Raw genomic sequence first — 17,428 nt, forward strand, 5'->3', positions numbered from 1 at the left:
GCAGGAATGTGATGGAGAGAAAGCAAAGCCATTATTTACACCACTACCACAAATAAAGACAAAATGTATTCCCACAGTCACCTGTTCAGAGCTTGTGTATTACACATAATAAACAGATTAATCATTTGGAAACAGGACAAAGTACAATCATTTCTAACTAGTTTTGAGCAACTGTTTAATTGTTTCATATATGTAAAACCATGAAATTGGCACTAACATCTTTGTAATTTTTTCATTAACACAAAAATACTGCATTAAAAACAACGGTATGGAAACGCACAAAGGCATTTCAGTTAAGGCTTCTACAGATACTGCATGTTCTGTAATTAAACATCTTTTTGTAAACTCGTTCTAAAACTGTCCAAGTAACTAAACAAAAAAGCTCAGTTCAACTCATATTCCATTGTGAGGCTTAATGGAAGGAGAAGTACTTTGTAAGATAGCTAATTAGCCATCTAATTATTTATAGTGATTTTAAATGGCAAACCTCAAACCTCATTAATTCAAGTATGCATATATTTAGACCCTCCCAAAAAATATAAACTGGAAAGGCAAGCCTGGTTTGAAATATTGATCCCATTAAGTTCATTAACGTAATCCCTGCTCAACCATCTAAACAAACTACTGTATTTCACGACAAGAACAAATCTGGCTCTTGGCTAGCATCACTTTGTCCAAGGGATACTTGGAAGGCCAATTCCTAGTAATATCAGCACGCAAGCAATGATGTTATTCAAGTTTTTCCTGTACTGATTTGATGCCTTAGCACTGTTGTGCCTGAGCTCCATACTTGATGGGCAAAATTATACTTCTTACCATGCCAAGATGACGGAAATGTCAAACAGCAAAGAGAAGCCATTACTAATCTCATCTTCAGGAGCTCAACAATTCTATAAATCAAACACACCACATCTGGAGAAAGTGTGGTGGCAACTTGCATGGGAACACTACGTAGTGTTTCATCTCTATCTCGTACAGCCAAATTATGACAAGAACCTCCAGTGTAACACTGAAGGGGAGAAGCACCATGAATCTCTCAATTTTAATGTACAATGGAGTGCCAGCCATAATTTAGCTCTACAGTTTTGCAAAAAAAACATACACAAGAACCATAACAATTTACAAAAAAGATTAACAGCTCCTTCCCACAACAAAGTGAGTGCCCCAGAACATAGCCAACAGCTGTGGAAAGTCTTTTAATTCTGGTAGAACTCTCCCCCCCTCCCAAGATTACCACACTATTTAAAAGATGTCATGAACACTGAATTTTTGAATTACTTAAATTTGCTGGATAAGCATAACAGAACTCAAGTCCTCAACAGGGCAGCAGCAGCCCTAGTTATTCATGTTCCCATCCTTGTTTTAAAGCAACTCAAGTAACAGCATAGAAAGTTACTGGCTCTTTAACATCCCCCTTCAAGTCTTACCTTCACTACTAGAAAGTACAGTTATTCTCCAGGGAACTTTGACAACTGCACAACATTTACAACCACACTTAGTAAACCACATTTGTAAACCACAATGTTTACAAAATCAACACACACATTAAATAAAACAATGCAAAATCAATACATTAAATAACATATACAAATAGTTTTGGGGCTTTAGGTGATACTTTTTTGAGAAATGGATTTCAAACTAGCTCTCGTCTATGTCTGCTAAGGAAACTGTTTCATCCTGCAAGACATCTGTATTTATTCACATCTGCAATGCTTTCGTTTTGCCACTTTAATATAAAAGAAAAAGAATGTTGGCTTTCATCATCAAAAACCACTAACTGCCACTATTAGTACTACATCACTACATAGAAGGTGGGTTGCTATAGGGTTTTTGTTTTGCTTTAGTAAGCATTTTCTTGTAATTTTAGGAAGAAGTTTCCCATACCATCCCAACAGAAAACAACAAACCTCCTTTTGGGGGAAATCATTCTTCATCAAAATAGGTAGAAATAAGAACATTTTTAACATCTGTGAAATCCAAGTTTCTGTAGAAAGAGCAGTGAATAACACTGCTGCTCTTGCCATACAAGATAAGGAGAAATCGGAACGCTATTCCTGTGAATGGCTCTGTAATAGTTATGCGTCCTGACTGTCGAGAAATTACAGGACGTATGTATGTCCTGTTGGCAACCCAAAACCACCCTGCTTGATTAAAAGATGTATTTAGGTATTCATTAGCTGACCAAACTGTTGCAACATTAAAACTTCGGTTTCTTCTGTCTACATCAACTTGAAAGGACTTGTTATCATCAAGATCTTTGTCAAGAGAACTAAATGAGGATGAAGAAAAATAGTGTCCTGTTTTAAGGAATTATCAAATAAAATCCCTGACAATCCAGTGCTTTATTCTAGCAAATACTTTTTTATGACAACTAAACCCAGATTATTTTATGCTTGCTAACTTTGTCATTTTTATGTTTCCTAACTCTGTTTTGTTATAATCTTCCTTAGACTACTTTCTTCATAAGATTAGTTTTAATCTCTAGAGAGTATTTAGCCAAATCAGGTAAGCCAACTGCTATCAGCATCAGTAACAACAGCAGATTGTTGTACAGCAGTCAAAAAAGCACTGTATACCTGATCTTCTGCATCCATCTAGTTTCTTTGGCTATACAGGTAGCAATGTTTACAAAACCACCTTGACTTTATGCACTAGAGAATCTACTTTGTAAAATAAAAAACAAAAGTATAAAAGTTTTCAATCACATTTGGAAATTGTAGCATACATAAAAAGATCAAAATCAAATATATACAATATAAAAATACATTTTTTTCTTTAAGAAAGTTATAATCCATGGCTATAATACACAACATGTTGAGCCATCAGTCCCTGCTACAATATTTGCAGATGCTTGTTCCACACTATGGCTGGGCTCTGGGTATATCTCCCTGGGGAAATTCCTCGATTTCAGCATGAAACATCAGTTCTAAAAGAGAAAGAAAAGAATTATGTTTTCTTTTAAAAGTTTCACCTGAATACGATTTCATTATTCCTGAAAAGTACTCTGGCATTTCCCCAAGTCTCCTGCTTTTCTTCCCCATCATGATACCAACAATTTAGCAATGTCAAGGGCCACCGCTGTCTTGAGAAAACTACTGTTGCTCCCCAAAATTAACAGAATTAGCGATGATGTTAGCAGCTGATCATATGCAGTATCATCCTGCATTCAACCTGGACACTGAAACAGAAATCTGAAAGTAGATTGAGGGGTTGTTAAAGTTTTGAGAGTGTCGGACTTAAGAAGGAAGATTTCTGTTTAGAGACCTGTTCATTTATGGATATATCTGCTCTATCTATCACAGCCTAAGTTAGCAACACTAGAACCTGGGATAGAATCATGAATGATCTTGCTCACAGCTAGCTGTCACCGTGGCAGCTCAGGCACAGGAAGACAGCCTAAGGTCAGCAGTGAAGAGCTCCTTGCAGAGAAATTCAGCTAGGCATGCCAAGCAGCTGATGAGGTAGCCGTTGTAGAGCTCTGTGCTGCCTCTCATATCTGGGCTCCCTTACATATCTATACTGCACCTTCACTGTAGGTGTACTTTCAGACTTGCTAACAGCACCTTCAACATATAGACCAGGCTGTGTTTGCCAACACGGTAAAGTTACACAATCTGTACATGCAACAATGTGGTTTATCCGCTCAAGTTTGAGATTCACATGTTTTTGCTACCTCATCCGTAGTAGACTAAACTTCCTCTGCTATTTGGGGTAAGTCCTAAGAGAATTTCTCTCTTGAAATTTCTGAAGCAGGTTTTCTAATCTTAGTAGGCACATGTAAATATCAAAAAAAGCTCATCAAAACCCGAGTTAAATCCTGCCACTGGCTTCCTTGAATAAGTCTTTATTTAAAAAAAAATGGCTCTTAAATGCAATTTAAACATCTATTAGAAATTTTACTTTCAAAGATTGTAAAGGCTGCCACCTAGGTTTTTTTTTTTAACTCATTGAGTTATTAGAAATAAGCAGAGTAACTGGGGCCAGCTGAAATACAAAAATCTGTACATTAACATTCTAAAGTAATCTGAAGAAGCATATTGAATCTTCTTCAGCCTCCCAAACAGAAATCTGTATTTCGACTCATGATGCTCTTTGGATACGTGCTGACTTGTAAGTTGAAACTTAGGATTTTTATGTACAGCATATAGCTTCAAGTCACAGGCTGCATGCACTTGATAGGAAATCTGAGTTATGATACACCTGTTGGATCCCAGTTGGAACAACAAAAGGAAGAAGGCCTAGTCTCTAGCAAAGCTTCTTCTAAGAAAATGGGACTACTTGCTTGCCCCCTCCTCCAGCCTGGACCAACACAAGCAGTCCTCATCTGAAGTCCTGTTCTCAAATCTGACTTTTCAAAGCTCAGAAGTTCCCAAAACTACTGCAGTGTTCTATTGAAAATAATACTGAACTCAAAACGCATTCATCATTTGCAAAAAGGAACATTAATAACATTAGGGAATTTTCTAAACCACAAACAGAATAAATACATTTCAAATATTCAAAATGATGTTACAAGTAAGAATTATTTTTCCCTTCAATGAAGAAAAGACACATGCTCTCTCATGTTTCTTCAGCCAGGACAAACAAGGCTTTTCTTTTATTTTTAAATTACTGTTTTTTCTTTACAAGACCAAACACAGACACCAGCATCCTAAGAAGCACTTGCTTTGGAAAGTTGCTAGGAGATGCTTGTTTTTCCTCAGCCACAAAATTTCTCAGGACTAGTCTTGAACACCGAATGCAGAGCACAGCAGATAAAAGCCTGAACAAACAACATTTTGCCTATTAATGTTTCCTACCTTCACTGTGGTCTAGCTCTGGTCGGTAAGACAAGAAGATCCAACTTGCCCCAACTAGAATAGACACTACCAGATTCACCACAATCCACGGCTGAACAATTTCTTCCTCTGTACCTGTCGTCCTGGGAAAAGCACATCAACCAATCAGTCAGGGGTTCACTGGGACATGCAGGTTACAATAATAATTTCAACAGAGTATCATAAAAACAAGCTTGCTAAACCAGATGTGAAAACAGAATTACTTGTACCATCCTGATGGTCTAACATTGCAAAGACCTGGTAAAGAGAGCGACTACCAAAGACAGCAACTCAGCTAAGAAACCCCATTATCTCATAGAGAATGTCCACTTGTAGATTTCAACAGCAAATTCCTTTTCTTGGCCAAGAGACAGAAAATAAGAATCAAAATGCATGGTCAAATTTTACTGTGGTGAAAAGATACAGCACAATGTCGTCCGCCAATCTTATTTTTAAGCAATTCCTCATGAGGCAGCAAAGCAAGTGAACAGCAAGTCAGTAAAGTCTGTCTGGAAGCGAGTGCAAGGACTTGTGTACAGATGCTGTGGGGTGGATGAGATAGGGCTTTAAGAAGGTTATGATTTAAGTTAGCTGACACTTTTCTTACTGTCGTAACAGCAGCAGGTTGCGGTTTTGTTACTAGAATCTAGGCTTTTTAATAAACAACTCAACAAACATTTATAGAAGCCCTAAAAAAAAAGAAAAAAATATCTAACTGCCCAAACCAACAAATTTTCATGTAAATGCTTTTGTTCTACTTCTCCTGGTCTATTTTAAAAACTCGAGCTATTGGAGTACAAGTCCATTAAATATCTACTTCAGAAAGTAACAGTTTTGGATGGGATCTCCTAGCATGAAACAATGCTTCATATTTAATGCCAGCTGTGTCTGCTAAGTCCTTGCATCCTGTGGCAGACACCACTTCTTTGTAATACCATGATATTAATTCCTTGGACAGATTAGACCATCATCTTCAAAGTGTTGAATCTCTACAGAATGTCCTGCCCTTGAACACAAAAAGGGTTACCTCAGTAGCGTCCCATTTCTCCAGCAAAAGAGATTCTTCAAGTTCCTGCCAGACGACATTTTCAGCATCATTCCAACAGGCTCTTGTTTGAGGTATAATGGATTTGTGACCAACATGACCGAACCCATCCCTGGGTTCTCATTTTTCAGTGAAATTATCAGATTCAGGACAAGCTCAGACAAAGGCAGGTTTAGTAATGAAATCCTTCATTAATACTTTCTTAAGTATGCTGTATAACCTTTTCAATCCACCAGTTTGACTAAGGTTCCTAAGTGGGCTATGTTATAATTTACAGAAGTGATTTCTGAAGTTTCCTACCAGATGCTGCCATTTTCTGAAGGTGGTGTGTAGAGGTTAATTCTGTCACATGTCATCTGCTGGCTTAAGGATAAGATAAGAGCAGCAAAGTACACTGGAAGAAATGGAATTAGTTGTGTCAGATATAAACCCCAAAAATGCTGTCTCATCATGACATGATAATTATCACTACTTTTTCTTTCTTTTCACTCCACTGCCTCCAACGATAGTCTCCTTTAATTCATTCTCTCTTCTTCAACATTCCCCTGGCCCATCAAAATCTGGTTTCTGCACTTTTGCAGTTGATCAGCTACATCAAAAGGTGGCATCTTGTGATTCTGGTTTTTGCTAGGTCTGTGTTCTGTATTCAGAAGTGGGAAAAGAACTATCTCACTCATAGCCCCACTAATGCTACTTTTGCAAATGCTTTAAAAAATATGTAGCAAAGGGTTCATAGCCTTTGAATGCTATTTTCAACTACTTAGCAAGTCACTTATTCTAAAGCAGAAAATAACCAGGGACGAAGATTTCACTGAAAACAGTATGTAGGATTTCTCCATCTACTGTCTTTTCTGGACAACTTCCTATCTGCTTCAGAATACTTACAGAAAGCGGCTACTGCTGCTGGGTCTAGGGTAAGAAAGCCTCTCAGTGCAACTGATGCTTTTGCCAAATCAATCCTGATTACAAAAACAAGAGTCGTTAACACAGCCCAATAAAATAATAATATTGTTCCTCTAACAGTATTCTATTGTTCTTTTACTTTTTGCAAGATACCTTCTTCTGCCTGTGTTACAGTGCCTTAATACACAACTATATTCCACACAATGATCCTCATTATGCCAAATCCAAGAAAGATTGAAACTAAGGAGGATGTTCCATGAGGTTTGTACCTTTCACACTGCAGTCCTTTCTGGAACAAGGAGAATGTGGAGAGATCTGTCCCCTCTCTAATCCTTACCATTCATTTCAGTGTCCACACCACCAACCGAGTTATGCTAATATAACTGCTCACATAGCTTACACTAGTAAGCGAGCAATTAAGAGTAACTTGGGCGTCCTCCCTGCCACCACTCAATTTAAAAAAAGTCACAATTTCTTCCACAGAACAGACTTCTCCCCTGGCCTACCATGCTGCCGTGGAAACTACCAAAAGAAACATCTATGAGTCTACTCTGTTTATGGTCTTTTTTGCTCCTCTTTCTGTTCATTCCCACTCTTAAGCTGTAATACAGAAACCCCAGCTAAGACAGGAAAACTGTTTACACAAGCCGTGTAGCAAACCTGACTGGGGAATGGATTCACATGAAAAGTAACCTGATAGAAACATTAGTTGTTCCCCACCACCTCTCTCCCCCCAAAAAAAAACAGGTCAGCTCTCCCATCTGGTTCATCTCATGATCACACAAACAGTGCAATCACATTGAAGCAAGGCTGCAGACAATGGACAGAAATGAGTAACAAAGGTCTGAATGCACAAGTACCCCCTTTATCTGTATAGCCAGCCATGTGTAAAATCATTCTCTTAAGTATATCACATTAAATCATCAACAGCAGATCAAAATGTGCCAGAGAAAGGAGCATATTGCACACAAATTATGTACACCTTTCAAATACAAACATATTTTACCTGTCAAAGGCTGAGACTGTACTGATAGACAGCAACAAATAGAACAAACTTTGAGCTGGGTATGCTAGTGTCTTATACTGCTGGAGCAGGTTAGAAACTGTGGAAAGTTGACTTCCTGCCAAAATGTAGATAACAATGATGTTCCATACAGCATACCCGGCAAGGAAGCCATGGGTAAAGAGTCCGATCACCCTGAATGGAGAAAAGAACATTAGACAAGTTTAACACCTTGAATTAGTGAAGCACTACAGACAGAAAAGGCCTATGAATCCATCTGTTCAACCCTGCTGCCGTGACAGGATGCCAGCCTTTCACAGACTGTTTCCGAGTGCTTTTTCTGATCTAGTTTTAAAAATTCTAAGCAACGGGACTTCTGCTTCCTCCCTTGACAGATTGCACCAGTACCTGAGCACTCAACAAAGAAAACTGAAATGTTTTGCCTGATCCTATCACTACTTCACTTCATTATTGCTACCAGAATCAAATACTTTCACTCGCTGCACTCTCCCATTTTGCCTGTAGCTTCCCACAACCACTGCCCCTTACACTTACACAATGCTCTTAAACTTGTCCTTGAGCCAGTCTTTTCATTATCTTCCTTGCTAAGAAAAAGCTGAGAAGAAAGCACAGGCTTCCAGATAAAATACACCAGAGAAGAAAATGACTGTCGTCTTCCCATTCTGTATCACAACGCGACCACACATTAAAAAAGAAATAATAATTTTTTGCTATTGTGTGCAAGCTTATGCCCCAGTCCAATTTCACTCCTCCATCTTTTTCACCAGCCAGGATTTTTTCTTTGAGAATTATCTAAATTCAGGTATTTTAATTCTGGTCATATTATAGCTAATGGGCGAATCTCGTTTTGTAACACATTTTTTCTATAGGTCTCTAGTATTTTTGTTATTGGATCAATCTCTTGCTATTCAGATTTTGTCTGGATCTTTGCAGTATGACTTCCTTAGTTATTCTGTTTATAAGTTGCATTTCACATGTGATGTCTAGACTTGAAATAGCTATACTTGACAACAAATACCAAAAGCTAGAGGACTGAAGCTTTATACCTGTTGCATCCCAAACCACCATTTATTAGGAATATCCAAAAGAAATAAAGAGACATCGCAATGATAGAGAAAAGGTGCTAACTTTCAGGGAGAAGAAAAAAAAAAAACCTAATTTCTGCTTATTTACACTAAAACGTTTATCTTTCACCTGAAACTTCGGTGCACTGTGAGAGCGACATCTCTGGTAGTCCATGAAGCCTTCACGTCCATAAGTACATTGATATTTTCAGTGGTTTTAATCAATTCTGCGCGGTCAGCTGCCTGAAAACGCCCTGAAAGGATTAGGAAATTAGTTTTAGAGAGTATTGTTACCTTCCACCATCATTTCTACATTAATACTTATTAGTGTTAAAAAGCTGTAAGCATCAAAAGTTCCATCAGAAGATTTTTTCTCCCCACTTCCTGCCCTTTGTCAGCCTACATTCGTATCAGGATGCCTCTGTCAATGTGATGCACCCTGGTGGGTCAGGCTATGGATTTAAGAATGTGCAAAGCACTTTGGGTAATTACTCAGTGTTCCCTGGTAACAAAAAAACCCCAAACCAACAAACAACTTCCACTTGAAAGACTTTTTGCAATATAGTAAATGATAGTTTCTTCTCACGGTAATGTGACAGTATTAGGTCAAATAAGCGCAGTTGGGTACCATCGAACAGCCTTTTTTATCCACACCATGGAATTCAAAAATTCAACCAAACATGCCAGCACAGCAACACTAACACACGCTGTTGAAAAACTATAATGTATGTTTATTTCCATATAATTTTTGTGCTGGAAAACTTCTTTGTCTTTAATTCTTCCCAATAGTGCAGTATTTGGATTTTAAATACAGTAACGCTTCCTTTAGTTGCAAGAATGTCCTTAAATTACTTAAATCACAAGATGTACTTACGATTTTTTTCAACAAACACCTTGCTAACAGGCTGGCTAATTCCAGTGGGAGCAGCAAACACAGGCTGCTGATCTGGGCTCTTTCTGTGCTCATCTTCAATGATGTCTTCCTCCTCCACTTCCAGCTCATTGGAACAGTGCGTTTCGGCTGGCCGAGGTTTCCTATCAGCTCAGAACATACAATGGGGCAGAGAAAGAACAGGAAGTAAAATGTAAAAGCTGAAGGCACCTATGAACATTTAACGTGTCTAACTTGACTGATAAGAACCAATCAGGCTACTGACCTGTGTAATATTACCTCTATTTATAATTTTAAGGAGTAAAGCTCTCATGGAGTTAGTTAACTAAAACCATAAAGCTAATCCTTGATTTTGTTTTTTTTTCTATTTAAATTCCTTCTTGTGTCAAAACAATAAGGTGGGAAGAAATACATATCAAGAGATTAACAATTAGAAAAAAAATATACAAACTAAATAGAAGGCCAAGAAAGTGGATGCTTTTGGTAGAAAGGTGACTAAAATGATTTAAAGGCATAGTTCTTGGAGAAAAGGCAAATAAAAAGGATGAGAAAGCAGTTAAGTTTCTCATAAAATTAAGAAAAAGATAGTAAGAATGAAAGAAAGCAGTTACACATTCTAATTTTCTCATGCATGTGACTGAAATATTAGGCTCATGTAAATGTACTCAGAACTGTAATGCATCCAGGTACGCATAAAACAAACAAGTGAAGAAAGCTAGATCTTAACCCTGGAAAGACTTGCACACATACTATTTATTGCACAGGCTGATGGTATCGTGGGCTTCAAGATTTTACATCTTTGTAATGTGACAATGTAAAATGCTACTCAGCCACGTTCACTATCACAGTTATTCTGAATTATGAGCTATACTAGTTTTGTCTCACTTTGTTCTTTTTCTCTGTTTGCGGATCACTGTTTCTTCAGCTTCAGGGACATCCATGCCATTTCCATTCTGAAATAAGGATGCAACATTTTGCTGGGTAAAAGAGGTCTCAGAATCTGAAGATTTAAAATAAACCACATGAAAGTTTCACAGCTTTCAGAAAAATGGAATTACATTCACTTAAATACATAAATAGTTACTATATAAGCACAGTGGCAAGTGAGTGATGCTTTTCTGAGCTTTGAATGATATAAAGGATCTATTTTATCACTTCCAAAACTGTATTGCCATTATTTGAATGAGGGTTTGTACCCTATGGAATCTGAAATCAGAAACTGAAACTCCAAGCTACCATTCACTCAGAGATTACTTTCAGCTATTTTAAGACCAAAGGACATGATTTGAAATGGTTTAAGCCAAAATACAAGTTGGCCAGTCATATTTCTGTGTTATCAAGTTTTATTCAGTGCTCTTTCCAATCTACAATTATTTCACATACCGGTGGGTATTTTCTTCTTCTTGCGTTTCCTCTGAGGAGGGACATCATGAGGTTCAGGAGTCAGGGGCTCACTGCTTTCAGACTGCCAACGAACAGCTGCTTGGACGATGCCATCTGAAAACCGGATGAAAAGATCCAGCAACCTTAATTCAGAGCCGCTGAGAAACAGGCAAGAAAAAGCTGCCATTTGCTACATTGTGCAGAACATCTGTCTTTGCCCAGCTTACAGCTGAGATGAAAACGTACTGGCTAGAAAATACAAGAGTTGGGAAACAAATGGTGGTGGTAAGTAAGAATACACAAGGTGATAACTAACAACCCTCCTTTCACCCTGACAGTTTCATGCCCAGGAGGAAATTTAAGTATCCAAGAAGCAGCACAATTCCCATTTGGGCATACAACAGAGGACTGACTGAAAGGAATCTACCACAGGAAAGAACTATACCTCTATATTTTTCCTTTCTACATGCAAACATTATAATGCAAGGGACAAGAAAAAATAACAGTTTGTTACAAATTTATTCACACAGATATGTGCTAAGGCAAAATAGTGTAATATCAAAGGGAAATTTAAATGCTAAACAAACACCACAAGAATAAAGGAGGAGCAGAATAAAACAACACTGAAGGATGCTTACTCCAGTCTGAGAGATGAATTACTACGCTTTGGAGGAACTACATTTCCATGACAAGCTAACATGAATTCATCAAATATTCTAGCAGCATTAGCATGTTTGCATGATTAGAAGTAGAAAGACAAAGCTACTTCTCCATTTCACATCGCATCTGCCTTTTTATAGCTCTTCCAAGTACTGCAGTTCTCATGATAACAACTGAATCTATCTTTGTTTTCACTTCAAGCACAGCTTTTCCCACCTTTTAGAAAGGTTTTCTATGCTAAAACACAAAATTAACCAGCAAAGTAATGGCCAAAGCCAAGGTGTACTTTGCACTGTCATTCAGGTCACTGAAAACAACAGTAAACAGAACTTGATCCTTGGGAAACCCTGCTAGCAACAGCTCTACTTGTTGCATTTACAGGTCTTTCAGTGAGCCCTCAACTGTACACTCTTTTAAGCAAATAAAGGAGGTTTACTCATCAAAGCATCGTATGGTCCCAAGTCAACTGGCTTACAGAAGTCCACCAGATTCTATCAATATATTCTGCTTTATCAAAATAGATCAGACTTGTAATCTTGCTTAAAATGGTATGTTTGTTCTGCAGATCCACTTCTTGTAAAAATACAAAGCTCTGTTGTTAGTCATATTTTAGGCTCTTAACTCTTTGATGGTAATGGAATGATTAACTTGTGACTTTATTTGGCCAAGGACTGAAATCGAGCCAATTTGTTAAATGATTTTTATCTTAGTTCATTCAAAAATTCAAGCACTTAACACATTCAACATAACAATGTTCAGTATCAAGACATGCTGTATGAGCAGTACTGGGAATGGATCTAGGGAGAAAGAACACAGGATGGAACAAGTTACTTAAGTTAGCATTACAGACTTGTTCTAAAATGACACCACTTTGGGAAAAAGATCACAGTCGTTCAATACAAAATCAATTGTAATAAAATAGCTGAGAACACTATTGAAAAATAGAGTACAAGACTGAAAACCGTGTATCTGTCAGGAGCTTGGCTACAGCACAGGTCTCACCCGGGATTACAACCACAGTTTCCAGTCTTGGCAGGACCTTACCTAACGGAGTCTTTCCTTTGGGCTTCCTTTTTTTGGGACGACTGAGTGGAATTTCATCTGCAGAACATAAAACAGAATTATAGGTGCACAGCACGGAAAAACCTCCATTTCCCTTTTTTAACAGCCACTCTATCGCTAGCTAAGAAAGGGGTTCCTTTTTACAAGTGAAGACATCCTTCACCTTTTACAGATAAGGTGACAATTCACCAATTCACACAAGCAGGAGTAGTAAGCCCGATGGCAGGAAAACAGGATAGGAAATCTGTCTTAAGGTCAACAGAGGCTAAATGCGCACATGCACGTGTGTTAAGTGAAAAACTCTAAATAATGCTCTGAAGAATAAACTTCTTGTTTAGAGCACAGTGACAACATTCCCGTTACCTTGATTCGATACGGAAGTAGCAAACAGTAAAGAGAACAAAGAAAAACAACAGACAGTTCTCGCAATAGCAGCGCTGGTATCCATGCAGTTTAAATAATCAGCCTGCATTTACGAAAAGCATAAGGCCCTATCTTTAAAGAGAGGATGAAGCGACACCAAAAGGAACTACCAATGTTTAGAATTCTCTTTAATGTCAGAATAACTCACCTTGGTTTCCACTTCATATTTAAGGAGAAAAGGTGTTTAAGAGCAGCGTAAAAGGAACAAAGATGAGAAGAAAGTTAGTTTTGAATCAATTACCATTTACAACAGTGAAATTCACACTGCTGCTTTTGCAATTAATTTCCTTATCCCCACTCCTAGTTCTCTTTATGAGCAGTTGTGTACAACAGGGTTATGGGTACAAAGCAATCGTCAAGACTCAACACTTTGTTAGTGACTATGCAGCTTCTTGATTGGCTAGCTGTGGATCAGATTAAAAGCTTTAATCACCTAGCTAATTAAAACTGGTCTTACTGCCCGATATGTAACAAACCAACCAAAGTTATGAAACATCTGAGCGCATACGTTACCAAAAACACACTATCATTATGTCATCAATCATGAACGACACATTTGCTTTTAGGTACTTCGAAGAAATTCTGAAGTACCATGTCATTGCCTTTTCTTCCACACTGCTCACTAGGGCATTGAAAAAAAAAAAAGCCCAAATTTCGCCCTATACATCAAACTGGTATACACCTATACCCCTATTCAAGAATATCTAGTCTAATTTCAGAAATTCCTGTTCTGAAGGATTTGTGATTCAAATACACTAAAGAACAGGAAACAAAACTGTCGTGGTTTAACCTCAGTCGGCAACTGAGTACCACACAGCCGCTCGCTCACTCCCCCCGCCCCCCGGTGGGATGGAGGAGGGAATTGGAAGAGCACAAGTGAGAAAAACTCGTGGGTTGAGATAAAAACAGTTTAATAATTGAAATAAAATAATAATAACAAGAATAATAATGTAATAATAATAATAATAATACACAAAGCAAGTGATGCACAGTGCAGTTGCTCACCACCCGCTGACCGATGCCCAGCCAGTCCCCCAGCAGCGGCCCCCCCGGCCAGCTTCCCCCAGTTTATGTACTGAGCATGGCGTCACATGGTATGGAATGTTTCTTTGGCCAGTTTGGCTGTGCCCCCTCCCAGCTTCTTGTGCACCTCCAGCCTTCTCAGTGGGTAGAGCATGGGAAACTGAGAAGTCCTTGACTAGTGTAAGCACTACCTCGCAACAACTAAAACATCGGTGTGTTATCAACTTTCATAGAATCATAGAATCATAGAATCATTAAGGTTGGAAGAGACCTCCAAGATCATCGAGTCCAACCATCAACCCAACAACACCATGCCCACTAAACCATGTCCCTAAGCGCCTCATCTACCCGTTTTTTAAACTTTGTTCTCATCCTAAATCCAAAACACAGCCCTGTACCAGCTACTAGGAAGGAAATTAACTCTACCCCTGCCGAAATCAGGACAAAAACAAAGAGGGAAGGAAGAAGAGACTGAAAAGAGGGACATCCGTAAAACTACAGTAGATGTTAATAAAACCGAAGTAGCTATTTGTCTGAAACTTTTTAAAGGGTTTCTCTCTCAAAGTATTAAAACTGAGGTAATGTAGTAAAATTTCTTGGCCTCTGTAAAACTTTAAAATGCTATGCATCCCTTGTAAGGGGTTCTAGGACAAGTAGTTAGCAAGAAAAGCTAATATTTTTAAACCTGTTATGACTACTCCGATGTTTATTAAACTTATTTCTCTTAATTCATTACTTTTAAGAACACTACATACAGAACCATGATCAATTCCATGGAATGAACTGATCTTACCTTGGCACTGGAGGGAGGGCACGAGGCGGGCACTGAAAGACAAAATAGGGACAAAAGTCAACTTCTGTAAGGCTGAAACCACCTCTCTTCTGAGCGCCTGGTACACCCCTTCACAGGAAACAGCTATTTCCAGATACGGTCAGAACATGCCTCTTACATAGCGAGAGACTCCTGATGTTACATAAAAGTGCTCAGCACGACACAGGAATAATATGCTTTTGCCAGAGTTCTGATGGGCACTGCGTTAGGGACATGTACCGAACACCTGTGTGCGAGGTGCAGCTTGCATTTCAACTTCGCTTAAATAATTTTCACTTTTCATAGAAGGCACTGCTTTCCTGGGAAAGCTTATCAGTCATTCTATTTAAACACCAAAACACTGCAATAATTTATGCGTTCAAGATACTTGCACAGTCTATAGTGTGAGCTGAGTATTTTCTATTAACAAAGTTGTAAATTCAGAACAATATTAAGGAAAAGCAATAAAAAGGAAATAAGCTTATTTATGAAAAATACTTTAAAATATGATAAAACACTAATTTTCATATAATTTTGAAAATATTTACCAGCAGGTCAAACACAACTAAAATCTAAAACCAAGTATCTCCTGTTGACAATCTGAAACTGAGCTCTTGCACTTTCTCTCATGTAGAAAAAGGCAGGCAGTTTACTTTCAGATTTTGTGTTATATAATTATATTAAAAGAGTATACAGGAATAAATATTTCCCACTCTCCAAAAATTCCGTTGACATCAGAAATAAAAAAGGCCGTAAGACTGGCAAGACTGAAGGATCCACAAACTTACCACTTGTTTCTTTCCCATATCATTTGAAGCTGTTCCCTGAAAGAGGCACTGTGAACCGTTCTCCACTCCCCCACACTGCTCACGCTGAACCTCAGCTAATTCTGAACTAAAAATAAGCGTCTGGCAGCCAGGATTAGCTGGACGTGAACCTTCCTGCCTCTGGGTTAGGGCCCAGTACTACTCCCATTCGAACAACGGCAGTTTGTTCCGTGGCAGCAAACGTTACTTGCACTGAAAAACCTGTAGCTCCATATGCTGGTACAAGCTCCAGGGAGCAAGTTTACTTAGTTTGGTTTGCCCAAAACATATGAGACACCTTGTGCAAGGAAGGGTTTGCAGGATTAGGCCTCAGATCTCTCACCTGGATTTTGGCCGTGCTGAAGACCGACAGCAAGTGCCATTTACACAGATAGAGAACAGCACACCCTGAGCAGCATCCAGCAAACTGGTCAGGACTGGTCACACCATACAGGTGCACCATAAGGGAGAAAAAATACTGATAAAGGTCAGAGCTCATTATTTTTATTGTTTCCTACATTCCCGTGGCAGTAATTATTAAATGTTTAGGATAGTTGATATTTTAAAAAACAAAAATCTAAAAAAAACCCTCAAAACTAAAAAAAAAGCTTTTACACAGCATTCACTGCCTGTGCAGTAGTACATCTGTGTTCTGTAGTACCTCTCTATTCTGTTACCTCCTACGAAACAACTGAAAAGCGAATTAATTTCCATATCGTTTATTCCTTGCAACAAAGGAAATCACATGCCAGCGGGCAGTGGTGAATACTCATCTGTCCCATCTGTATGGAAGTCCCCAACTCTGCCATGCAAATAGGAGCTCTACTCTGTTAGTTTCCAATTTCTCAAGAGTCTGAAGGGACTCACTCCAAACTCCATAGAAAGGGTGACTTTGGGCACAGGCTTCCAGGGACGTTTCGTTTCTGACAGAAGAGCTGCTGAGAGCTAACGTAGCCGTAGCGCCCCTGAAGCCAAGAGGCTCCTGCAAACCAGGTAGCCGTGGCCTCAGTGAAACACCCTGTGTTTGCGCACAGGAGCCAGGCCACAGGACGGTGGGACACACCCGGGAACTCTCACACAGGGGAAAAAAACAAACCACACAACCCCCTGGGTGTCCGTTCAGGGATGCAGAACAGAACATGCCTTCACTCGTAAGCGCGGCTCGTATGAAACCGCGGCCAGCAGATGTATTTACTCCCCGAGTGCGGGGAGCTCAGCTGCCACCACCAGACCTCGGAGGTGGTACCCAGGGGGCAGTTGCGCGCAAACTCGAAGGTTTAGAAACGCTTAACCAGTCTTTACAGACTTAAAGCTTTGCATACGTACTTTATATATATATATGGATGAAGATATGAAAACAACGGGGAAATACTTGCTTGCGCCCCCAGCAAAGGATGAGCAGAAACGTGCGACCCAGCGGCCGGCTACATCCCGCCCCCCGCGGGTAGCAGCAGGGCGGGCACCGCCGCCTCCCCCGCGGAGCGGGGATGGAGGAGCCGGGCTGGCAGGGCGGCC

General features: G+C 39.1%; 1 protein-coding gene across 1 annotated transcript; it reads right to left on the reverse strand.

Moving 5' to 3' along the window:
• Positions 1-2,750: 2,750 nt before the first annotated feature.
• TMEM237 (transmembrane protein 237) lies at positions 2,751-15,913 on the reverse strand. The gene is made up of 12 exons (XM_009331886.1): positions 15,896-15,913; positions 15,093-15,121; positions 12,833-12,897; positions 11,129-11,242; positions 10,631-10,745; positions 9,728-9,888; positions 8,984-9,107; positions 7,772-7,963; positions 6,748-6,821; positions 6,163-6,256; positions 4,800-4,921; positions 2,751-2,926 (listed from the first exon to the last, which is right to left on the reverse strand). The coding sequence occupies exons 1-12, from the start codon at positions 15,911-15,913 to the stop codon at positions 2,862-2,864; spliced, it is 1,173 nt and encodes a 390-aa protein (XP_009330161.1). The 3' UTR covers positions 2,751-2,861.
• Between the last annotated feature and the right edge of the window lie 1,515 nt (positions 15,914-17,428).

This window comes from Pygoscelis adeliae, unplaced genomic scaffold (assembly GCF_000699105.1).
Source record: "Pygoscelis adeliae isolate BGI_AS28 unplaced genomic scaffold, ASM69910v1 Scaffold160, whole genome shotgun sequence".
NCBI lineage: Eukaryota > Metazoa > Chordata > Aves > Sphenisciformes > Spheniscidae > Pygoscelis > Pygoscelis adeliae.